This window comes from Hevea brasiliensis, chromosome 11 (assembly GCF_030052815.1).
Source record: "Hevea brasiliensis isolate MT/VB/25A 57/8 chromosome 11, ASM3005281v1, whole genome shotgun sequence".
Classification (NCBI taxonomy): domain Eukaryota; kingdom Viridiplantae; phylum Streptophyta; class Magnoliopsida; order Malpighiales; family Euphorbiaceae; genus Hevea; species Hevea brasiliensis.
Genome location: NC_079503.1, coordinates 93,397,483 through 93,422,058, shown reverse-complemented (window position 1 = coordinate 93,422,058; position 24,576 = coordinate 93,397,483). Strand labels below are relative to the sequence as shown.

The following is a 24,576-nucleotide window of genomic DNA, read 5'->3' as shown; positions in this document are numbered from 1 at the left end:
CGATCCTTCAATATCATTATAAATTTCATAAATATTTAATCTGAGTTGAAAAATAATTTTTTAAAATTAAATCATAATTGAAGCAAGCCAATAAAAAACATTTAATTTATACTTTATTTTTCAGTAGTCTTCTAACGATACAAAACAAAAGAAAGTCATTTCCTTCAAGCATGTAGATTAGCACGTTCTGCACACAATGACAAACCTCCTAATGAGTTTACAAGGATGACACAACCTTCTCACATATATGCCTTACGTTTCCCTAAAGATAAATCATTCAGTGTTTACATACATATATATATATATATATATATATATATATATATATATAGTTTGAAACTTTTATTGAAATTTTTTTTTTAAATATATTAATTAGAGTATTAAAAAATATTTTAAAATTAAATTTAATAAATTTTAGTCATAAAAATATTAAAATAATAAAATAATTTTTTTAATTATTTTTTTAATAACATAAAAAAATAATTTAAATCTTTTAAATTCAAAACTAGATAGGCACATATTATGATCGAAATATCTGTTAAAATTATTTTTTTAAAGAAAAATAAAGGATAGCCAATTGATCATGTCATTTTCAAATGCTCTAAAATAATATGGAAACGTTCCTTTGCAAGCGAGGTGGCCAGAAATGAAATCTGTTGACTTCCAAAAATGTTAAAGGGCTTCAACATTAGAATATTAATAAATTTCCAACTTCTGAAATTGGGTCTATCAATGAAAACTTTAAAGGGGAAATTATATATATATATATACTTAACCGATTATTTCAATTACAATTCTTAGTTAGAATGATAATTAAATTAATAAAATATCTAATGTAAAATAATAAAAATTATAAAAGGACCATAGTAATAATGGTACTTCTTTTGGGCTAATTATAGACTCAGAATATAGGAGTATAGATTTTTAGTGTTTCTTTATATACTAGGAATGGAATCTATAATTTTTTATAGAGGAAATATGTGTTTCAGGAGTATACAGTAATTCTTAATTGTTTTGTATTTATTCAATCTCTCTTATTTTCTTTATTGATGTTTTATTAATTTACCATTCCAGTTAAAAATCCTGGATTTACTCTACAACTTCTCTTAAAAGGGGGTCACCATCATCACGAACGTTAGAAAAGACCAAATCTTGTTAGACTCAAAGACCATAGCTAATGGAAGTAGAACTTGAAGGGGACAAATGTAGTACAAGAATTCAAGTACATTATTAAGAAGTACAGTTCCCATTCTCAAGCTTTTATAGAAGCCGTGTTACATGAGTTCTCCCTAACGTGGATGGAGGCTCGTAACTAATGTGGTAGTACAACTCCGAAGAGAGTTGCTGTACTACATTTTATAGGATTAATTTACTATATATTAAAAATGCTTTTGAGAATTTCTGGGTATCTGAGAGACTGTGTGATCCCAGATTGGAGAAACATCATTGAGTGCAGCGTTGATGAATTCCCTACTGGAATTTTGATGCGTGGGGTGGGATTATTTCACCAGCGCTGCACTCAATTATGTTTTTTCACTTCCTGGAACATTGCTATATCTAGAAATTGCCAAGAAAATTTCTGTTCTTTGTAAGTAGGTAAGGTGGGACTTTCCTTTTTCTTTTTCTTGTTGGTAATGGCTTCATTTTTTGTTTCTACATGTTACTTTTAGGATCATTAATCTAACTTAATTCAGATCATGAATTGAAAAATTGATAGGATGACTTAGCACAACAATGACAGTAACTTGCTTTATCATTTTACTTCATGCAAGCTTAATTTTCTGTTACATTTCAAGGAAGCAGGGGGACGAACACCAAAAGCTGTGAATTGCACCATTTTCTTTGATATGTGAAGCTGCCTGTTTGAATCCAAGGCACAATACAATAGGACTGCAAGGTTTTTTTTTATTTTTTTAAGAGGAATATTGCAGCTGATAGTCAACCATACTAATTAGCCCCTGTGTCTCCGTAATAGCCTGGAAACTACTGGAGTTTGATAAAACTACAAGAGTTAGATAAAACTACAAAAGTTAGGTAACGAGCCATAAGATCTCGGGTCAAATGTTACACTTACAACTCTCAAGCTTAAATACGAGGTCTCTCCTAAGCCTACCTCATCATTGATTACTAGGCTAATGAGGTCTCTCCTAAGCCTACCTCATCATTTATTACTAAGCTAATGAATCATCGGTGATTGCAAGGTTTTTCAGGAGACTAGAAGAAATAAAGATTTATAATTTCATATGGGTTGGGCTTTGGTTTTCACATTTTGGATTGGATTAGACTTGTGTAAGATGTATCTCTATTGGACCGAAATAATTGTCACTTATTATTTAAACACCTTGAAAAAATTCATTGCTTATTAAAAAGAGATGGACAAGTCCAATTTGATTCATTTGGGTTCTCGAGAATTGTTTCAGAGTATTCACAGGTCTGGCACAACATTTTTACCAAATGTGATTGCTTTTTGACGTTGGAATGGCAGACACTTCATTTGCTAGCTATTAACTTTGTTTTGTGGGTACTAAAATAACCTTTTCCTTCTTTTAAACCATTGCTCTACCTGTTGGAAGCTGCAATAAGCCAGTTTATGCAGTTGAGATTTATACCTGACAAGGCCTGCCTTGGCAATGCTAGTGACTGTGAGTCTAAAATAAATGATTTGATTCAAAATGGTATGCAATAGAAGAGAATTGCATTGATCACAGAAACCTTTCTGATAAACACCCAACAATTTATCTACATTTTTTAAAAAGTTTTTAAAAATTGCAGATCCTTATCTTGTTAAATTCTGCCCACATCTAACTAACCAATATCAGAAATTTAATTAGGGGGTATCATGTTGTGAAATTATGAAAAATAAAGAAAAAAATAGAAACTTTTATCATTAGCAGAAAAGAAATGTTACAATCTGCAATTGCATCAGTAACACAGCAAATAAAAGCTGCCATAAATTGCATTATGCAAATTTGAATTCCTGAGCAAAACAGCCTCCAAAATCACAGAAAGAATATAAAATAGAAATCAATGTGATATGGTGATATGGTACGCTTGTGTATATATGATTACAATAGCTGGTGGGGTGTCACTGCAAAAGATTCCAAGATAACGCTTCTGTTAATCTCTGTGTGTGTGTGTGTGAGAGAGAGAGAGAGAGAGAGAGATTCATCAATCTCTTAAATCATCGATGGTGACTATATTGAAGATTTCGAGACCAAATTGGACTCCCCCTTTTCCCCAAAATTACACCTTTTTGCCATCTGTTTTTCTCTCCGCGCCTCCTCCCTACCATAAATGCCCTCCTTCCCGAAAACCCTTCACTTCTCTCTTACTTCACTCAATCCCTTCTCTATTTTCTATATCACCAGCTCTCGCTGTTTCTGTCACTCTCCCGAGGAAGTTGCGAATTTTACGGGAAAGTTAAAATCTTTTCTTCCTTAATGGAGGAAAATGAGCCTCTGCCTGAACATCTTCGCTGTAAGCGGACCGATGGGAGGCAATGGCGGTGCAATAGGAGAGTCATGGACGATAAGAAGCTCTGCGAAATTCACCATCTCCAGGGCCGTCATAGACAGTACAAGAGGAAAGTACCCGAGTCACTGAAATTGCAAAGGAAGTACAGCAAGAAATCAACGGCCAATGCGGATTCATTGTCTCACAATGTCGAAATTAGGGCACAGAAAGAGGAAAGATTATCACGATTGGTGAAATTGGAGAAGCCTATGAAGAGAAAGAAATCGATCGGTGAATCTGAAGCGCTTGATGAGGCTGTGAAGAAGATGAGGCTAAAGAGAGGGGATTTGCAGCTGGAACTAATACGAATGGTGTTGAAAAGAGAGGTAGAGAAGAGAAAGAAGAAGAAAAAGAAGAAAAAGAAGAAAGTTGTGGCAGAGGAGATTAATAGTGATATTGACAACGAAATTGATAGCAGTAATAGTGAGGGAGAGTTAATGAGAGATTTGCCTAATGGATTAATGGCAATATCTCCTGCTAAACATTTTGGCAATGTGGCTGCTGCTTCTTCTTCTACGCCCTGTGATATCAAAATTGGAGCTGCTGATTTCAGTGCTATTACTAGAAGATGTTTTCGGTCCAAAAACATTGAGCCAATGCCAATTGGTGCATTGCAGGTAGTTTTTGCACTGACTTTTAAAAGTTCTTTACTCCCCCATTTCTGTTTATCTTTAATTTTTGGTTAACTGTATTTTTTTTGTCTCTCTTTGGTGTGTGTTAATTTAATTTAAAGGTTGTGCCTTTCAAGAAGGATATGATGAGATTAAGGAGGGGAAGGAGGAAAAAGTGCCATTTGTGTAGGAGAAGTGGTTTGAAGACTTTAATAATGTGTTCGAGTTGTAGAAAACAATTCTATTGCATGGACTGCATCAAAGACCAGTATGTTTTTTCAGTATCAACTTATTTAAATTGCCTTCAATTCTCTGTTTCTTCACTTGTTTGTGTTATCAGTTGTTAGCATTCTGTAGTACAAGTATTTGTGTTATCACTTAGGACTTAGTTTGTGTTATCAGTTGTCAGCTCTCTATAGTACAAATGTTTGTGTTATCAGCATTCTTCACTTGTTTGTGTAATCAGTTAGGACTTAAGTCATTGCTGAATACAATTCAATGAACCAACAAAAGAAAGAACAAAGTAAGAAGGTACTGTTAGCCTATGCATCAGAATTTAATTAGTTAAAAACTATAGAAACGTGAATCTGTAAGATGTAATGTCAATTCATGTTTGTAAAACTGAAGTGCATTATCCTATTACTCCACCCACTGATGGTTTGGGAAGCATTTTGTATCCAGTAAACCAAAATTCTGTTTTTTATCCAGATATAACTCCAACTTGTGCTCAAAACATCATCTATAAATACAGGTCAAGTTTTTAAGGTTTTGGCCCTTTCTGTTTTGTTTGAACAATTTGCAATTTGGTTGGGAGCAGAACCCAATTGGTAAATTTTGAAGTTCAAATTAATTTAGGTATTCTGATATGCAAGAAGAAGTTCAGATAGCATGTCCAGTTTGTCGAGGAACTTGTTGCTGTAAGGCCTGCTCAGCAATTCAATGTAGGGACATTGAATGTAAGGTCTGATTTCGAATTTGACTAAATTATGAACATATTCATTTACATTTCTACACTGAATCTTGATATTTAAACTTACATGAAAACGTGGTTTAGGGCTTCTCCAAGGACAAGAGTAAAGTCAACAAAGTTTTACATTTTCATTATTTGATCTGTATGCTTCTTCCCGTACTTAAACAACTAAATCAAGATCAGAGCATTGAGCTAGAAATAGAGGCAAAAATAAAAGGTATTCACGATGGTTATGCTTATTGATCTTCCGAAATTGACTTTCACTACCAACCCACAAGGGATGGTTCTTCTGACGTCCTTCAGTCTGTAACAGGCCAGAAACCCGCAGATGTTCAAATCCACCTGGCATCAGTTGGCTGCAATAAGAAGTGTTGTTGGTATGTCCCATGCTGCTGAAAAGCTATGATACATTTCATATCCTTTATTTAATTTTCTTTCATTGCTCTCTGCTGCATGATTTGACTCCTGGAGCAGCAATAATTGCAAGAGTTCCATTGTGGATTTCCATAGAAGCTGCCCAAGCTGTTCCTATAGCCTTTGCTTAAATTGTTGTCAAGCTATATTTCAAGCGAGCTTACCTGGAAGTGTTAAAGCTCATATATGCAAATACCCTAATCGAAGGAAAGCCTGTAAATCTGGAAAGCAAATTTCAGAGATGAAGTCGGTATGTGTCTCTAAGTGGAATTATGGCAATAAATATTTAGAATCATCTGTGTTATTGCCTAGTTGGGAAGTTCCTGATGGTAATGGTATACCTTGCCCATCCACAGAGTTTGGTGGTTGTGGTGATAATCTCCTTGATTTAAGTTGTCTTTTCCCATCAAGTTGGACCAAAGAACTGGAAATAAGTGCAGAGGAAATAGTTGGTTGCTATGAGTTGCCAGAAACCTTGGATGTTTTCTCGCACTGCTCATTATGTCTTGGGATGGACTGTGAAGTTAATGGGATTATGCAGTTGCAAGAAGCAGCTACAAGAGAAAATTCTAATGATAACTTCCTGTATTATCCTACTGTTGTGGACATCCACAGTGATAACCTTGAACACTTTCAAAAGCATTGGGGCAAAGGTCAACCTGTAATTGTTCGTAACATTCTTCAGGGTACATCAGATCTTAGTTGGGATCCAATAGTCATGTTCTGCACTTATCTTAAAAATAATGCTGCCAAGTCTGAGAGTGAGCAGGCTGCTGATTCCTTGGACTGGTTTGAGGTAAGCATATTTCTTCGTCATGTTCAATGTTAACATGCAGTATACCTGTTTACATGTTAGTTTCAAAAGATTAAGCAACTTATTTTCCCCGTCTTTCAACTTGTTCATTATGTATTGATTTCTTGGTTTTGTGGATTGTAATATTGGACTTGATTATGAAATTCAGGAGTTCAAGTGTTATATTTCCAGAAATTCCTTTTATCAGCTGTAAATGCATTATCATTCTCTTAGAAGTAGAAATATAATTGTTCATATTTATTTTGGAGCTTCCCTTGCAATAGATTTTATGCCCAAATAGCGTCTTCAGATATGCAGCTCCTTGCCTTGAATGATGCCCTGCAGACTCCGAAAAATGTAGGATACCATTTTTCTCTAAAATATCTTGGTTCTTCATGAGGTCTGCCTGGCTGGCAACTGCACAAAGTATTACTTTGAGTGTGTTTTCCACAACATGAAAATAAATTGAATCTGCTTAGGACCAGGTCACATGTTCTTATAACATGATGAAGCATGTAGATTTTCTGTTGTCTTTTTCCCCCTCCTTTAGAAGACTATCACTTATTGGTTTTTCAAGTTACAGCTGTATGTCTTCATGATATTTCAACAAAATTAATATTCTCAGTCTATCATATTTATTTTGTTAATGCAATTAAATTAGTGTTAATTAGGATATCTGAGCTAATATTGCATGGATATCTTCTTCAGTGCTGAAACTGCTGTGTTTTTGCTGCTTATCACTTCTTTTTTCCTTATCATGGCTTTATTTTTTTTTACCCTGATTTAGTGACACAAGGGTTATTTTGGTTCATTGCATTATAAAATTTGAAAGCGACTTCAATTCTGAACAATAACACTTTTTTATTTGATGTTGCAGGTAGAAATTGGTATTAGGCAACTGTTTATGGGACCTTTTAAGGGTCCAATACATGCCAACAAGTGGCATGAAAAACTAAAATTGAAGGGTTGGCTTTCTTCCCATTTATTTCAAGAACATTTTCCAGCTCATTATGCCGAAATCCTTCATGCTCTACCACTTCCAGAATACATGGACCCTGTTTCTGGTGTTTTAAACATTGCTGCAGAATTGCCACAAGAAATCGTGAAGCCTGATCTTGGCCCATGTGTCTATATCTCTTATGGTAGTGGTGAGAATCTTGTTCAGGCTGATTCTGTGGCAAATTTACGTTATGATTCATATGATATGGTAAGTTTCATTCCGTGTTTTCTATATTGATGTCAAATGTTCTAGGTAAATTTTGCCTAAAACTTTAGATCCAATGCACTTGTCTTCAATTCAACTTCCTCAGAGTAGAAAGTTCTCTCTCTGATTTTGCCTCACTTGGTAAAATCCTGCAAGATATGTTAAGAGAAACAGCGTTCAAATATTAAGTTATCATGAGCATGCCTTACTTGTGGAACCCTTTTCCTGGTCTTAAATTATCAGTTACTGGAAAATTCAAAATGTTTGTTCGCATATATTCTAATAGTAACATCAATTTACAAGTTCAAATCTCTACTTCTAGCTTGCTCGGCAAAACCTTTTCCTGGAATCAGGGTCACCACCCCTTGCCTTTTTTCCTGTATTTGTAATCTTTTAATGTAAACTTTTTGGGTCATCATATTCAGTAAAGAGGAAAATGAGAGTGGTCTTCACTATTCATTTTTTCTCTTTCTGGTTTCAGGTTAATATTTTGGCACATACAACTGATGTTCCTGTATCTACAGAACAGCTTAATTATATAAGAAAGTTAATGAAAAGACACAAGGAACAAAATGAAGTGCTCGGAGCAGGACTGATAGATGGGCAAGATGTGGAAGAAGTAGGATTGCATGATATGATCACAGAAGAAATGTGCTTACACAAGAAAGTTGCTAGAGTATCTTGGTTTTCTGCTGCCAGTCACAAAGCACAAACTTTAAGTCTCAAAGATAGAGACACGTACCTTGATGAGGAATGTGATTCTGATTCTGATACTGATACGGACACTGAGGTCTCAAAATTTTTCTTTGGGCCTGTTAAAAGCTGCAGGGCATCAGAAAATCTTAAGTTTTGTGGGAAGTATACAGATGGTTCAAATCATTTTGGAAAGCAAAAGGTTGCCGAGTCTTGTGGTGCCCAGTGGGATGTCTTTCGTAGACAGGATGTTCCGAAGCTTGTTGAATACCTGAGAAAGCACTCTAATGAGTTCAATCAAACATATGGCTTTCAGAAGCTTGTAAGTCCTGATTAAGATGTCAGTCTCTATTCTTATGTCCAAGTTGATAATTTACTTTTGCCTCTTGCAGGTTGGTCATCCAATACTTGATCAGAACTTCTTTCTTGATACAACTCATAAATTGAGGCTTAAGGAGGAGTTCAGTCAGTATCACTTATATTTGTAATATATATATATATATATATATATAATTTAAAGCCTTTTGTAACATCCTATCCTGCCTTTCCTTCTAGAAATTGAACCATGGACTTTTGAGCAACATGTTGGAGAAGCTGTCATCATTCCTGCTGGATGCCCTTACCAAATTAGGCATCTTAAGGTAATTCATAAAATACTGTGAAAGTGAACATTTTCGAAAACTTGTTTAATTAATTAGTCTGCAAAGTTATTGAATTCTTTTCATAAGTTCACTGTCAGCAATTTCACAATTTACTGCATGTAAGGCACAGCTATAATTGTATTCCAAGAATATGAGAAACTTTCCAAAGTGAATTGATACTTGTTTTTAAAACTATTTTTGGTGCCTTTAATTTGCTTAAATTCCACCAACTTTTAAGTTACCTATTTTACATGAAATTTAGGAAAGAGAAAAGAAGAAAATAAACTCTTTAACAAGAAGTAATTGCCTTAATTTCTAGTTATCTACTTTATTTTAGTGTTTTGTATTTAATTTAGTTTGTAAAGTTCTGTAATTCTGGATCTGGTTGAATGAAAAACTCCATTTGTGATAATGCTTGTTAATGTTGTTCATCTGATGTGTTTGGAAACTGCAGTCATGCGTTAATGTGGTTTTGGACTTTGTCTCGCCGGAAAATGTTACAGAATGCATCCAGTTGACTGATGAACTCCGACTGCTTCCAGAGAACCATAAAGCCAAAGTAGATAGTCTAGAGGTAAATTACACGCGACTGTTGCATGCTCGTTTGCCATGCTTGTCCACATGATGAATAAGGCTTTACCTTTTTTGCAAAAATCAGGTGAAGAAAATGACCCTTTATGGTATTAGCAGAGCAATCAAAGAAATCCGTGAGCTTACTCATGCAGAGTAAGTACCTCTACTGAAATATAAAAGTCAATACTTTTTGTTTCTCTGTTTGGCTCCAGCATTAGTTCTTACCAAATATTCAAGGGATCATGTTACTGCTGCTGTTTTGAATTGACTCAAAGTTGGGGCAGACTAGTATCAAGCATGTGAAAAACTAATCGTGTATGAACATTCTGAGAGTGACAATAAGTAATATTTGCCCAGTAGAACACATTGAATATCCTTTCTTAATAAAACTGTATCAAAATTATGAGCTGACATTCTAGAAACATCCAGATCACGTATGTCATTGTTACCTAGGTTTCTATGACAAGCTAGTTTGGCCTCTGTTCTTTAATCGTTTCCCCATTATGATAATACGGCTTCATTTGAGTAGATGAGTATTTGAAATGGATTTGAATTTGATATTATGTTTATATTATATGATTTTTAACTCAAAACAGAGATCCAAATTCACCTTCATTTCAAATACACATTAAAATGGATCATTAGATAATATGTATGTTGTGTGAATGTAAATATATGCCGCCTTTCCTAGCATGAAATACTGTGTAGTTGTTTCCTTTGTATATTTTTAAGAATTTTATGCAACAAGAATCAATTTATAAACCCGATATTGCAGGACCAGCGGTGAGCTCAATGATCGACAATGAGGACTGAAGCGGATCTGATTTACTTGCATCTGAGTCCCTCTCCTTACCTATTTTATTGTGCAGAGTATTGTTCTCTGCAGAATTTCGATAGATCTGTGATATCAGCAGTAACAAGAAGCTAATTTCTTCAGATTAGATAAAAGATTGGCATTCATTCTCCCTTTTCTATTTTCTATTACAACTTGTCTAGTCAATCAATTGGTTGTATATAATAAAAAGAAGCCAGATCACCATTTGTTTATGTTTATTTTCCTTCGGTGCAACATTTTTTTCAGCTACGGCAAAGTAATTCTTGATAAATTGTTTGGTTGCCTATTTTCAACAACAAATTGGAGGAAGAAAAATCAGGCACCAAATCAATGTGATTCTCTCATCACGTAATGCTAGATTTTTTGTTGTTTGAACATAGGAATGATTTCTGAAACTAATTAAACTCAAAAGCTTAAGATTTGAGGATTGAAAAAAATTGAGGATAATGTAACATAAGAGGGGTTAAAAATAAATTCAGCTCATCCCATCATGTGATTTGCAATGTGAGAAATAAATTCAGTTCATTCCAGGCAACCATTAAGTAAAATTCATTATCATTTATCATATGAAGCAATCAAATTAAAAGTCCAACCAAGTTTATCTGCCACGCAAAATGTCATATGTATAAATCCTGGAACATAAAATTCACAGGACAAGCTCCTTGCTTGCTTGTTCGTGGATGAATCCAGTGAATCTCATTATGTTGGAATAGATAAGGTCGCAATAATACCAGCCGCCGTCAAATCAGTTAGAATAGCAATTTTTCTTTGTAATTGCAATTCAGTGGTGCTCATAGCAGCAATTTCTCTAAATGCTCAACTAAGCAACCACCTATGGATGCCTCTCTTCTCCATTTTGATACAATTCACCAGTAAAGAATTCAAAAGAGTTCCAGCCAAAAAAAAAAAAAAAACTAAACACTCTAAAATAATCAGTACCAGTCTACTGATGTCCTGTCTTGCCAACCTTCGCCACTGAAAGAATACAATATGACAAAGCTAAAGCTCAATTATAGTATTTGCATGGTCATAAACCCGTCTTACAAAGACAACAGGAACAAAATTGAAAATGGAAAAAAAAAAAATCTATTAAGTAATATTCATGTATTTTTTTTCCCTACTGTTTTGGGCACAACCAACTGGAAAAAAGAACAGAAAAAATAAGGCAGAGAAATTATGATAAAATTCTTGCTTCTCACATTTTTGCGTGCAAGTTGACAGGCTAAGATGTAAGTGTAATCCTATACGGAAAATCAACAATAGTAATAAATAAATAAAGAGACAAAATTTTGCAACGAAAATAAAAATGCTCAAAAATTTCAATGGTGACAAAAGCTCTTGTTATTTCTTAGAACTGGTAATTTTGAGTCTCATCACTGTCAAAATTGTTTCATAGGAACAGCACAGAAAATAACCTTCTCATGGTGCCATCAGCCCATCAATTGTGTACGAAAGAGACTTCGCCCAGTCAGCTCGGAGAAGCAGTGTTTGTAATGTGTGCATTACATTGTATCCAGGATCCAGCTTCCGCTGCCAGCCCTACAACATTTGAATCACCACGAAAGCAAAGATCATAAGTCATACTGACTGCTACAGATAAGCAGAGTTAATGTAAGTGATGCTGAAGTGTCCAAAAGGGAGTTCATTTGCGATTTTGCTAGTTTACCGTTCATGGTATGGACGTGCACTAATCTAGAGGTCCATGCAGAATTCACACCAGTCTTAGTTTGTGTTGTGCCATGTTTGATTTCCACTACTAAGGTCAACAGAAAATTATTTTTCATTTTCTTTGGCGTTCACTTAGGCAGCCTCGATTGGACTACATTGTAAAGTGAAGATTAGTTGTCTGCAGGTTTGAAAGTGGGAACCTACTTGAGCTTTCTAGTATCTTTTAACTCTCAATTAAAAATTACTATAATTATCATCCAAAAGAGTGCATCCTTAAACCAGTTAGTGAATGAATAGTACCATTTTCTTCTGTTTGATTTCTTATTCCCCACCAACTATTTAGACATGAAGCCAATTTTTATACCCCGTAGTCTCAAATTCCCAGTTTCAAAACCATATGCCTCGTAACAATCATCTAAAGATTTTCCCTCAACCAGAACATTCCAGATACTTTGCATGCAATGGGCCATCTCAATGCATATCACCTTTTACTCCTCTATAAAAACTCACACTTTGCGTAGTCAGTAGGTGGTTAAAAGCTAAGTTCTAATGGTGGTATCCTCATTCTAGAGAACATCATGGCAACAGGAAGAATTATATTACCTCAAGAACTAAAGTTGTGACCATCACGGTGCAAACATTGCCATCAATGTTGACTTTATGATGCCTGACTTTCTCAAGTAATTCTTGCATGCACTCAGCAGGATGAATTAGATCACCCTCTGGAGTACCCCAAAAGGTGAATGCCTCTTCCACTTCCTGTTACTCAGAACAACACATCCAAGATTGAAGCCAGAAAATTATGCAGTGAAGAAGATAAACACAAACACAAGGGAGAGAAAATATTCCAATGCTCAAGACTTTATTATGTGACTGTAATAGTCCATTTAATATGCAAAAAGTTGAAAGCATTAATTGAATATGTATTAAGGACTTCACCCATTTCAGAAAATAAAAAAACGAAGACTTGAATACATTTGAAATTACCCAAGAACACTAATATCTTACACTCATGATATAATAATATTTGCTTATTAAGTTCAAGCTGAAGACCCCAATGAAGCCCTTCCCAGTCTATCACCACATAAGAGACCATATTTTATCCTCTAATAGTCAACTGTAAGTTTGTTTACACCAAGCAAACTAACATAAAGTCCAACCATTCTAATAGAGAGGAAACTCATTGCAGTCTTAACATAATCAATCCCAGTAAAGATGCTGAGTGCTGTTTATCTTACCTCAATAAAAGCTTTTGGATCTGGGCAATTTTGTTGCTTTGATAATCTCAGTGTGCACTCTGCTGCAGTGCGGCCATCTCGAAGGGCTACAGCCTTAAAAAACTCAATTAAATTTACTCGATCACTCTTGGAAAGTTCAGCAGTCATACCTACATCAAGGAAAATGACATGGGGCTTTGATTTAAAGAGCCCTTTCCGAGAAGACTTCTTTTCGGACACCCGAACAAGGATATTTCCAGGATGCATGTCTGCATGAATAAAGTTGTCCACCTGAAAGAAGAAATACCACCTTTTACTGACTGAAAAATCAATTAATAATATGTAAAGCTGAGAGACATTAAAATGAAAAAAACAGTAGCATCGCAACAGGAAAGAAGCGGAAAAAAGGTGGTTACCAAAAGCATTTTCAGAAGTGCATGAGTCCCAATGTGAGCAAGTGCAGATTTAATCCGATTGTGTCCTTCAATTTCGTCAACATAGTGTGAGACACATTCCCCTTGCTCATAGGTTTCCACCAAAACAGCAGGATGCACAAGCGGGTATACAGGCTTTGGAAAAGAAACATCCTTCCATCTTCGGAAATTATAAATAAAGCGGCTCAAATGTGCAGCTTCCCTAGCAAGGTCAACTTGAGACATCATGAAAACCGCAAACTGCTGGACGCTCTCATCCAACCTCAACCAGTTCAAAGTAGGAATGAACTTTGACATTTTAGCTACTAAGTTGATTATCTCAAAATCTCTCCGAATTGATTCACCAACGCCAGGATGCCTGACTTTTACAGCAACTATTGTAGGCTTTGCCAGTTTTTGACCAGGGTACCGAAACCTCAAAGAGGCTCGATGCACTTGAGCAATACTTCCAGATGCAACAGGCACCTCTTCAAAACCCTCAAAAATCTCAGAAAGCTTCCGGCCAAATGCTCTTTCAATAGTTTTTCTTGTGTAAGCAAAGCTATGTTCAGGAGCTTTGGTGTGTAGCTCTGAAAGTTTTGTGCACAAATCTCTAGCAAATAAATCTGGCCGCGTTGCTGCCCATTGACCCCATTTTATGAATGCTGGACCTGCTTTTTCCAGGGTGCGATGAACAACCTGAAGCCACATTTTCCTAAATTTTGGTCCACAAGAATCCGCAAATGGTGCCATTATTAAGCTAGGTGAGAACAAAATTCCCAAATAGAGAGCTCTCACTAGCAAAACAAAACCTTCCACAATGGCTAGCACCAATGAGAATACATAAGCACGCCCATCTTGGGCACGCATGTACAAAGAATTTGGTAATGGGTAGTAGTCTGTTTCTGCCAGTGTTCTCTGTGCCCATGCCACCTGCCCACAAGTGACTGCAAACACACCAGGGACAACTAGGTGTGATCGTGTCAAAGCCAAGCTGATTGCTTGAGCAATCTTGCTTATGTGGGGGAAAGTATGGTCACTGGCAGAACCTTTTCTGAAAACCCTTTTCCAAGCAAGTTGGGCATGATGTGTTACTGCATTACTTGCCGACACAATAGAGTACTTCCTAGAAAAACAATTCCGGCATACATCATCCTTGACACCACAGAATCCAATAGACGAATGCCCTCTACTAGGAAATCTATGATGTGCATAGAATCTGTAATGGGGTAAATGTAAGCCAACTGTAACTACCGCCCCATACTTCCTCAATTCAGATTGGCTATTTTTCTGGCTCAAAATGATCGACCTTGCAACTCTCTTTATATTTCCAAACATCAAAAATCTGCATTCAACATTTAAATACCACTATTTCAACATTTAATTTTTAATGCTAACCTTTTCTATAATAAAACCATACTAGAATACATTATTATACAATTGCTGGCATAATATATTCTCGCAATGACCTGACAATCCATCAAGAGTAACATAACATGCAATTACTGGCATTCCCATAAAAACAAAGGGTCAAATTTCAAAATTGATATAATTAGAACACCAGGCCAGGACTTCAATTGAAAGCAAAACCATAGAATTCATCAATTTTAGCTCCAATTTATTTTTTTTTTTTTAAAAAAAAGAGCAAAATCCCCAATCAAGCTGTCCCCCAAGAAAACAGGAAACGTCTAAAGCAAGTACAGCTCCCATACAACAACAGAAACCACGCCACATGAAGAGAAATCGACCTGGACATGGCGATCTGAAAGCGAAAGAACTGGCGGCTAAAGCTAACGTGCGCACGTGGTGAATAATGGCTATAACTCTTGATTTTGTTGCTGCTGCAAGCATTTTCTCATGGATTCGCTCTATGTGCCTTGCTTCTTTTTTCTTTTCGCTCAAGGGATTGGCGTCTTCGGATTTGTGAATCGTCGTTTTAATGGAATTGTTGTTGGCAATCGCAGAGACCTAAGGTGGCTAACAGCTCAAGTAAAAGAGAAGACCGCATTAAGGGAAGAGTTGGGCCTGGGCCCAAGGCGGTTGCTCCTGTGAACGGTCGCTCGTGGGCTTTACGCTATGCATTTTTTGCCTGGTCCTTTCTTCATCCACGTCATCTATTATTTCCTCTCTTTTTTTTTTAAGAAATTTCATTTTCATATTCATCAATAGAATAGACTATACAATATTAATTTTTTTTTATACTTAAATTAATTAATTTTATGTACTAAACAAGTTAATGATTATATAAAACCAATTAATAAATACAAATTAATATTTTTCTTTTTTAAAATTCCCTGGTAATTATCCTAGATTATAAAATAATGAACTGAATAAAAATATAATAAGTCAAACATTTTTAATATTAAATTAGATCCTAATATGATGAAATAATCAATTTTCAAATGAATTTGGATTTAAATTTAAATTTTTTATATGATTTAAAATAATTTATAGTAATAATTAAATTTTCATATTTATAAATTTATATATATAAATTATCAATAACAATTATATTTTACATACTCATTATCCTTTGTATCATTATAATATGTTGCTGTTAAGAAAATTATTTTTTTAAATATGTTAGAGAATATTAAAAAATAATTAAAATTAAATTTAATATATTTTAATTATAAAAATATTAAAATAATAAAATATTTTTTTCTAAACTTTTTTTTTTCTAATATTTATTAAAAAAAAAAAAAAAAGTAGTTTCAGTCAATCAGGACAATATATCATTATCCCTTCTAATATAAGCTTTGAGATTTGAGATTAGGCAATTTTTGTTGAAAATTCCTAACTTTTGCGAACTACAAGCACAAAGCCACGTCAACATGTAATCTCGATCCCATCCATATAGTAACAAACGACACTAAAGATTTTTAACAGAATGTCAACGTTTTTTAACAGCCGGTTCCTTCTGCGAGTTAAAATACACAGCAGCAACTGGAAGCCCAAATCCATGTTGAGCAGCAAATTGGCGGGTGCTGAAGTTGCCACGCCCACCTGGAGGTCGACTCCTTCCCATCAATGCAGCTTTCTGCTTGAACAGAGCAAACACGTACCGGTGAATACCGGTGGGAGGCTGAGGTCCCATGTATGGCACCAATTCATGTCCTAGATCAACACATAACACATCACATCAAATTTTATCAATTCTTACCTTCGAAATTTTATCCTTCATGAAAGATCAAATAAAATCAGCAAAAGGATAACCTTTGGTGGCATCGGATCCTTCTGGGATATCTACGACAATCCTGCAAGTAAACTTAATTACTTTCATGATTCATCCATTTATATAATCACTATGCTATTACCATGTGTATTCCATATACATAAAAGCTTCTTTCTTAACTTCAATGACAAAAGGCAAACAAAGTATATATATATTACTTACCAGTGGAGCCATTCTCTCCATTTTGGTTCACTAGGACTTGGGGCATCAGGATCAACCATAACCTATTCATAATTTCAATCAAATGATCACAGAAAGTTTACTTGCTCTATCTAAGAACGTAACATATAACAAAAAGGAGTTTTTTTTTTTATATTCCATGGATTGCAGAACATGAGCTGAAATTCACTCACCATGGTATAGAGATCAGAGGAGAAACGAGAACCCATGATCTGCACATGGGGCATTTCGGCAGCAACAGAGGGCTTGATTTCCCAGCCATTAGCGATTTGTTTCGATCCATAACGCACAGTGAACTCAGCAACCGGATTGTACATGTCAAGAACATCTCCGATCACTTTCCCAACCACCAGTGGCTCAAGGGACCGAGCCATAGTTATGATCAAACAGGACCCAGGTGGTGCCTGTCGTGCTTTCTTGAGATTGTTTCTTGTTTTGGGTCACACCAAGCAGCAGGAGTCACCTACGAGCTTTGAGTTTGAGACCAAAATTGCGAAATGTCATGGCCTTTTCTTTGAATGCCCCAGAGATGAAAATAGACGACGCGAGACCTGTGTGACACGTTGCATAAGATTTTCATACAGTGACACGTAGAAGGTGTAAAATGATAGCACCACGATACACGTGTTGGTCTTTCGCGAATCCGTCGGCTGGAGCCGGCGGATTTGCTTACGGTGGACCTTCGCAGTTCTTTGACGGAAATGTCCTTAATTGACAGTGACAGTAGTATTCATTTTTATAAACAATCCAAGCTTGGGCCTGATAAAATTCAACCCTGATGGACTGCTCTGCAAATGGGTAAAAGGATAATAGGCTTTTGATGGGTTGTATTTTGCAGTCCCTTTTGAGCGCCAGCACCATACTTCACACAACCTTTGATGCAGATTTTGGTTGTAAAGAACAACCCATCAATTTCACCCTACATACTGGCAATAATTTTTTTTTCCCCTAAAGCAATCCATTGGGTGGTATGGTCCAATCTCATCACTGATCTTGGGTGCGTGTGTCCATTTCTACTTAAAAAAAAAAAAAACTAAAAAAGACGGTATCAGACCTAGGGTAGTGAGCTTTTATGTAGCCCAAATGGTTGAGATCCTTTCCTACATAGGCCATGCCCATTTGGGGTGGTCGTTCGAGATTCTACATCAGTCGTAGATGGGTGTATGTGTTGGATTATATAGGAATAAGGATCCCCTCAAAATTGCCATGATTTTAAAGTGTAGTTCATTTTCATCACTGATCTTTAGTGTCTGTGCCTATTCTGCTTGGCAAAAAAAAAAAAAAAAAAAGTAATCCATTGATGGGCTTAAAACCAAACACAGCAGAGGACCCATACATAGAAAGGCTGGCTAGAAAAAAAGGTACGGAGGCCCATTCCAAGAGAAACCAAAAGAGAAGGCCTAAGGGTCAGAACACTAGCAAACCAACGGCCCGGAACCACTGCATATCTTCCATTACAGGCGACGATGCTCTTGTGCGGCAGAAGGAACCGAGCCTAGCACAGCTACAGGACGAATCACCAACTTGATCAAGCGATAGTTTTCTCATTGACAAGGCAAGAGAATCCCAGAAGCACAAGCGTTCATAGCCTGATAGGCGAGGCAAGCTATACTAGATCCCCAGCCAAGGGGTGTTTGAGGCATGTGGTCAGCCCACATGAAAGAGGGCATTGAAAATTTGTCTACGTTTTTTCAATGTAGCTAGCTGTATGTAGACATGTCATGCTAAGCCAGCAGATCTCCATAGCTAGTGACATTAGTCATATTCTGAATAATAACGTTACCTAGACATGAAACATGAAAGAGGGAACCAAAAATGTTACAACACAATTCAACAAATGATGCAAAATTTTCCAATGACGTAGTTGACGACATTATAATAAGCCAATTAGAGTTTAGAAATGTGATTGTATTTACCATCAATTATATGCTAAGTTTGTTTTAAATTGACTCTACTATTGTCATTTTGACAGTGGTGGATGTACATTATAGGACGTGGGGTCCTTGGACCCATTGGATTCCACTTTATTTTTTTTTTATAAAATTTTATTATTTTATTAAAAATAAAGATTTAAAAGTATACTTTTATTTCTTTATATTTTATTTAGTTATTGAGTGATTTATGGTATAAAATTAATAATTATATTTAGGAGCATAACTTTTTGAAAATTTGTCTCCATACAAAAAATATATATATAATATTTTTAATATTATTTGATTATGTGTTATTTTCAAGATATGAAAATTGTTCAAAAATAATTATAATTTATTTATTTTATTTTATTTACAAACAAAGGGAGAAGAACAAGAAAACTAAGAGGATACTCTCCTACCAAAAGTGACACCAGTAATATCACCATAGAGCAGTGGCAAGAGAATAACTGGAGGATGATGCAACACAGTCAGACCCAACGAAAAACCATGAGCCAGATTGGCCAACCAATTTGCACAAAAATTTACTTCCCTGTAAACATGTCTGATGTGAACTTTCGAACCTCTGTTAAGCAGATTATTGATAGAGTTTAGAAGAACAACAAGGCCATCAATCTCCACCATAACCATCCGAAAGCCATAATCTTAAGCAAGTTGCAGTCCATGAAACACACCCCAACGTTCAGCACTATAAATGTCGCAGAAGTCAAGATTACACCCGAAACTGCCAAACCCCCTTGGCGTTGCAAATGAGACCACCAGTAGACTCCCTTTGTTGCACAACACTGCCATCTGTGCTTATTTTAATCCAACCAGACGAAGGTACATCCCATCCTACTATAATTTCATGATAAACATACGAAACAGTATTCAAGCCATCCTTACTCCATATTATTTTTAAATGATATAAAAGTATCATGTATTAAAAATTTTCATTTATATTGTTTTTAAAATATTTTTATAACTTTAATATATATAATATGATCCCACTTTAAAATTAATTTTTCTTGGTTAACCATAATTTTTCAATCTTCCAGCCGAAATTTTAAGTAAACTCATGAAAAAATATATTAAAATTATTTAACAAGGATTAATTTGTAGTCTTAATTAGGAGGAGAAATAAAAAGTTTCAAACATGTTTATGGTTTGAGTAAAAGGATTTTCGTTTAATATATAATTATTATTTTTGTATAATTTAAGTGCTTATTTTCCTTTTTATTAAGATTATACTATTATCTGATATAGTGATAAGCTTACAGTCGATAACTTAGAAAGAGTCTCACTTTATATGTCCAATACTTAAGAGATTAATCTTTTGCCTTTACAAAGACATAAGAGATATCAATGCACTAAAAAAAAAAAGACTGTAACGATATAAATATCTAGCCATAGTCTTATGAATGATTAATTTGGCCAATTTTCACAGCTTGAAACAGTTTAATAGCTATTGATGAGCTGATAAGGACATATAAGCGACAATCTGGTGCAGCTTAAGTCCAAGTTTTGAGTTAATTGGAAAGACAATGTTCATTCGATTTTGAGAAAATTTTCAAGACTCTGGGCCATCATCTTATTGTCATAATAAGGGAACTCTAAGGTGGACCTTCTACTCCTATCCAAATCATAAAACATAACCATATATATAATAAGTGGAGTAGCAAGCTACTTACTTTGTAATACATATAGAGTAAAAGAAAATTATCATTTAGCATTAGAATAATTACTTGGAAATTAAGGGCTTTTTGTTTTCGTAATACCTTCTGAAAACCATTATTATATAATCTAAAGATTCCTTCAAGAAGGGCAAATGATAGAAAATTGTTAAGAGGCCCATGCATGTGGCTGGCACATTTTTCTTCAGAAACAGCAATCAATCGGCATCTCAAAGACACAGAAACAAACAAAGAAAAAGAATGCCAAGGCGAAGACATAAACGCACTTTAGAAGTTTACTTGCTCAAAAACAATGCCTGAACTTTTTCTTTGGACGGTCGATCATGAAAGTGAAATCTGTGTTTCCAAAGTCGGTTCATAGTCAAAATTCATATGATCTTGACACGTCAAGATGTAAAATCTTGATCATTTATTATTTTAACTTTGAAAATATTGCTGCAGGATCATATGTATACATCAGAAAGTCAGAATTTATATTATGTACTCAAAATTTTCTTTATTTTAATTTCTTGCTTTTAGACGTGTAAATGACGTAGAGCTTACATGCATGTATATAGTTGGGGTTGTTTTGATCTGTTGAGCCGGTAACTGGACAATGAGCTTCGAATCGTGCGAGTCGAATGAAATCTTTATCCTCATGTAGGAGCTTGTTTGTCAATTATGATACGTAGTAGTTCTTGGTTTTGGTTTGATTTGCAGATATTGACAATGAACGCATGATATTTCCATATGCATGATTGAGAGGCTACTTTTTCCATTTCTTTCATTTTTAAAGTTTATATATATATATATATATAAAGATTATAATATATTCTCGATGTATAAAATAGTGCTCACTCTTTTAGGAAAAAGTGAAACATCTTTGTGACATGGAGAATGGATTCCATATGAATGTGAGAAATAATATATATTGAATACATCTATACATATATGGCTTTCACTAACACTTAAATTCAACACTTCACATTTGAAATGATTTTAATATCACTGGACTAATATATATAGTATTATTTTATTACTAAAACCTATTTGGTTTCTATTTTGATAAGGGAAAAAAAATTACATTGATCATGTAATCACATATTGTTAACAAAATTAAATTTTAATAAAAATAAAGGATTTCTATACTTATTAGTTGAATTAATTTTTTCGTATTAAAATTTAAATTCGAGATTTTATAATTTTGAAAATGAACTCAATATCATTAAATTATAATTAAATTTTATAATCACTATTGCTAAACTTATTATTTGAAGAAATAGAATGAGTGAAATTGAAGTTTTGACTTGGATTCAAATTTTCATTGGAAGTGTATAACTTCTTCCCAATGATTAAACCACCATTTCTATTTGACTAGGAAAACCCAAATTTGCACCAACTCCAATGATTAAACCACCCATGAAATGATCGCCGATTACCATATAATCACTTCTTAAACCCAAAGTTCAAACCCATACTCTCACCGGGTCAACCTGTAAGGTGGGACCCATCTCTTTATTATTCAATCCACGTGTCTCCAAGGGATGACGTAATTGTATTAGGTCTCTGATTTTGAAACTTGAAGATGTTAATGGTGAGGTGATAGTAAAGAGACAAAAACAGCACAAGAGCCACGCCATGATTTTCAATAAAGCAAAAGCTTCTATTCCGGTCTGGTTTGTGGTCCCGGCTAAAAGAAAATTGCAAGTCACCACTAGCACATAGACACGTACACGCTCTTTTTCGGTTTTTTATTTGTCAAAGTCTCTGATTACACAATCCCCATGCATTATTACTTTATTAGTAAATGAAAAGACACTAATCCCACAGGTGGCCGGTACACGTGTTACCTCCACGTGCTCCGACCTTGTCGCCGGAAGGGAGCCGGAGTTCTGACTGTCTGTCGGGATCTCTGAAACAAAACCAACTTTAATTTCTTATGGCCTTAATTTAAAAAATGGGCACTGGTGTTGGTTTTATGTTTGCCTAGGATTTTTTTACTTTCTTCCTGTAGATAAATCATTTCCCAATATAGCGAAGGTCAAAGGAAGCTATTTCGTGGTATAAATGGGGAAATAATTTAATATAAGGGATTTTTTTCTAATTTAAATTTGATATCATTTATTTTATTTATATAATAATATGGAAATTTCAATTAATTTAAGTTGAAAAAGAGAGGGATAGGATCATGGTTCTTGATAGAATAGGCTGAAGAAAATTAAAAGATACTAATAATTAGTAGTAGATTTGTCAAGTATCAACAACACCAAGTCCATAGCTAAGAAAATTTGGATGGACAAAAGAAAAGGAAAGAAAAGAAAAGAAAATTTGGATCAGTTACATTTTGCAAATTACATGACATTCAAAATATATGGGATTTCAAATTTCAACATGTTGCTGCAATAGCTTTCCCTCTCATCTTCGGTGCTGCTGCTGCCATTGATGCATGGTGCTGGACTTGAAGAAGGCGTCGATAAAACTGACGCGAAACTGAAATTTTGGTTGCTGTTATTGGAAATGAAAGTTGAAGTGGTCTCCGATGATGGGTCCATGATAGCCGTTTGATCTGACGCATAATAGTTGTTGTAACTTGGTAGCTGGGTCATATAGTCTGTTAAATTTGAAGCCATCCCATCATCGCTTTGCCATTCCTGGTGATTCATTTGAGAATTTTGAGAACTCAAGTCGGTGATGTTTGCGTCCATCAGTTGTGTTTCATTAGAGAAAGGAACAAATGGAGTAGTCAATGCGGAGCAAGTCGGCATTTCTTGAACTGGGCTTTGAAATTGATTAGCTTGCACTATTGGCTGGTATTGGTTTTGGTCTTGGAGATTACACAGCTGGTTTTCTTGACTATTTTGGGAAACAAAGTTCTGATTTTCACGTTGAGATGATATGATAGATGTGGCTAAGCGGAGAAGTTCTGGGTGAAACATGGGCTGGACTCCGAGCAACCTTGAAATGTTCATTTGAGAGGAGTTGTAAAGGGATGAACTTAGGATTGAGGAGAGGTCAAGTAGATCAAGTCTAGGACTATGAGTCACAGGATCGATTCCCATTCTGAGAAGTCTTTTCCTAATGTGGGTGTTCCAGTAGTTCTTGATTTCATTATCTGTTCTTCCGGGCAAGCGAGCAGCTATTGCAGACCACCTATTACCAAACAAAAAGTATTAAAAAAACAATTATCTAATGACTCCTTTATTAAAGAAGATATAATATTATATAATATAAATGAAAGGCTTACTTGTTTCCTAATATACTATGTAGCTGAATTATTGTCTCCTCCTCTTCGAAAGAAAATCGACCTCTCTTGATATCGGGTCGCAGGTAGTTAGTCCAACGAAGACGGCAACTCTTTCCACACCTTTGCAGACCTACACAAATAATAAAATAAAAGAACAAGAAAAACCAATCAATACAAAGTCGATAAAATAATCAATAATCAATAATTGAAGGATACAAAACAAGGGAGTATCATCACATACCAGCATTCTTTGGCAGTGTCCTCCAGTTGCCATATCCATGTTTCTGGATATAATCAATCAGCTTCTGATCCTCTTCCGGGGTCCAAGGTCCTTTCTTGAGTCCATTTTTGTCACAACACGGTGCTCTCCCCATTTTTAAAAAACTTGAGCGCTTCGTAAAGCTACTGTGCTTAGTTTTTTTTTAACTATTTAGGGAGATGAAGAGAGTAGTAGAGGAACGAAAGATGGAGGGTCCGTATGGCAACGTACTTGTATAAATAGATAGCGAAGGAGGATAGGAAACAAATGGAAGTCAAAAGCATTCGGTGCCGTCCCCTCTTTATCACTGTGGCGACGTGTCCCTCCTCTTAGGAGAAAAAAAGGTGAAGTCTCACACTGATCTCTCTCTCTCTCTCTCTCTATCTCTCTCGTGGTTAATAAAACATTAAAATAAATTTAATTACTTCATTAACATCTCTCTCTCTCTCTCTCTCTCTCTCTCTCTCTCTCATGGTTAATAAAACAAAAAAATAAATCTTAATTACTTCATTAACGTCTCTCTCTGAATA

At 35.2% G+C, this 24,576-nt stretch overlaps 4 protein-coding genes across 6 annotated transcripts; 1 reads left to right on the top strand and 3 right to left on the bottom strand.

Annotated features, from left to right (window-relative positions):
• Positions 1 to 1,216: 1,216 nt before the first annotated feature.
• Positions 1,217 to 10,459, top strand: LOC110640311 (lysine-specific demethylase JMJ28). Its single transcript, XM_058130346.1, has 13 exons — positions 1,217 to 4,130; positions 4,247 to 4,392; positions 4,980 to 5,085; positions 5,179 to 5,311; positions 5,408 to 5,471; positions 5,569 to 6,304; positions 7,179 to 7,508; positions 7,987 to 8,520; positions 8,591 to 8,663; positions 8,754 to 8,839; positions 9,294 to 9,413; positions 9,498 to 9,565; positions 10,188 to 10,459. The coding sequence occupies exons 1-13, from the start codon at positions 3,441 to 3,443 to the stop codon at positions 10,216 to 10,218; spliced, it is 3,117 nt and encodes a 1,038-aa protein (XP_057986329.1). The 5' UTR covers positions 1,217 to 3,440; the 3' UTR covers positions 10,219 to 10,459.
• A 293-nt stretch (positions 10,460 to 10,752) lies between these two features.
• On the bottom strand, positions 10,753 to 15,541 carry LOC110640310 (uncharacterized). Of its 3 annotated transcripts, none has more exons than XM_058130347.1 (6): positions 15,294 to 15,540; positions 13,549 to 14,890; positions 13,154 to 13,423; positions 12,519 to 12,674; positions 11,663 to 11,786; positions 10,753 to 11,222 (listed from the first exon to the last, which is right to left on the bottom strand). In XM_058130347.1, the coding sequence occupies exons 1-5, from the start codon at positions 15,299 to 15,301 to the stop codon at positions 11,667 to 11,669; spliced, it is 1,896 nt and encodes a 631-aa protein (XP_057986330.1). In that variant the 5' UTR covers positions 15,302 to 15,540; the 3' UTR covers positions 10,753 to 11,222; positions 11,663 to 11,666. The 3 variants fall into 3 exon arrangements, with proteins under 3 accessions (XP_057986330.1, XP_057986333.1, XP_057986331.1); XM_058130350.1 differs by lacking the exon at positions 10,753 to 11,222 and having other exon boundaries at positions 11,422 to 11,786; positions 13,154 to 13,239; positions 13,303 to 13,423; positions 15,294 to 15,541; XM_058130348.1 differs by lacking the exon at positions 10,753 to 11,222 and adding an exon at positions 11,422 to 11,488.
• Positions 15,542 to 16,317: 776 nt separating this feature from the next.
• On the bottom strand, positions 16,318 to 17,494 carry LOC110640308 (protein MOTHER of FT and TFL1). Its single transcript, XM_021791570.2, has 4 exons — positions 17,134 to 17,494; positions 16,943 to 17,004; positions 16,762 to 16,802; positions 16,318 to 16,662 (listed from the first exon to the last, which is right to left on the bottom strand). The coding sequence occupies exons 1-4, from the start codon at positions 17,332 to 17,334 to the stop codon at positions 16,439 to 16,441; spliced, it is 528 nt and encodes a 175-aa protein (XP_021647262.1). The 5' UTR covers positions 17,335 to 17,494; the 3' UTR covers positions 16,318 to 16,438.
• Positions 17,495 to 22,798: 5,304 nt separating this feature from the next.
• Positions 22,799 to 24,262, bottom strand: LOC110640306 (transcription factor MYB102). Its single transcript, XM_021791566.2, has 3 exons — positions 24,029 to 24,262; positions 23,788 to 23,917; positions 22,799 to 23,693 (listed from the first exon to the last, which is right to left on the bottom strand). The coding sequence occupies exons 1-3, from the start codon at positions 24,159 to 24,161 to the stop codon at positions 22,895 to 22,897; spliced, it is 1,062 nt and encodes a 353-aa protein (XP_021647258.2). The 5' UTR covers positions 24,162 to 24,262; the 3' UTR covers positions 22,799 to 22,894.
• Positions 24,263 to 24,576: the final 314 nt, after the last annotated feature.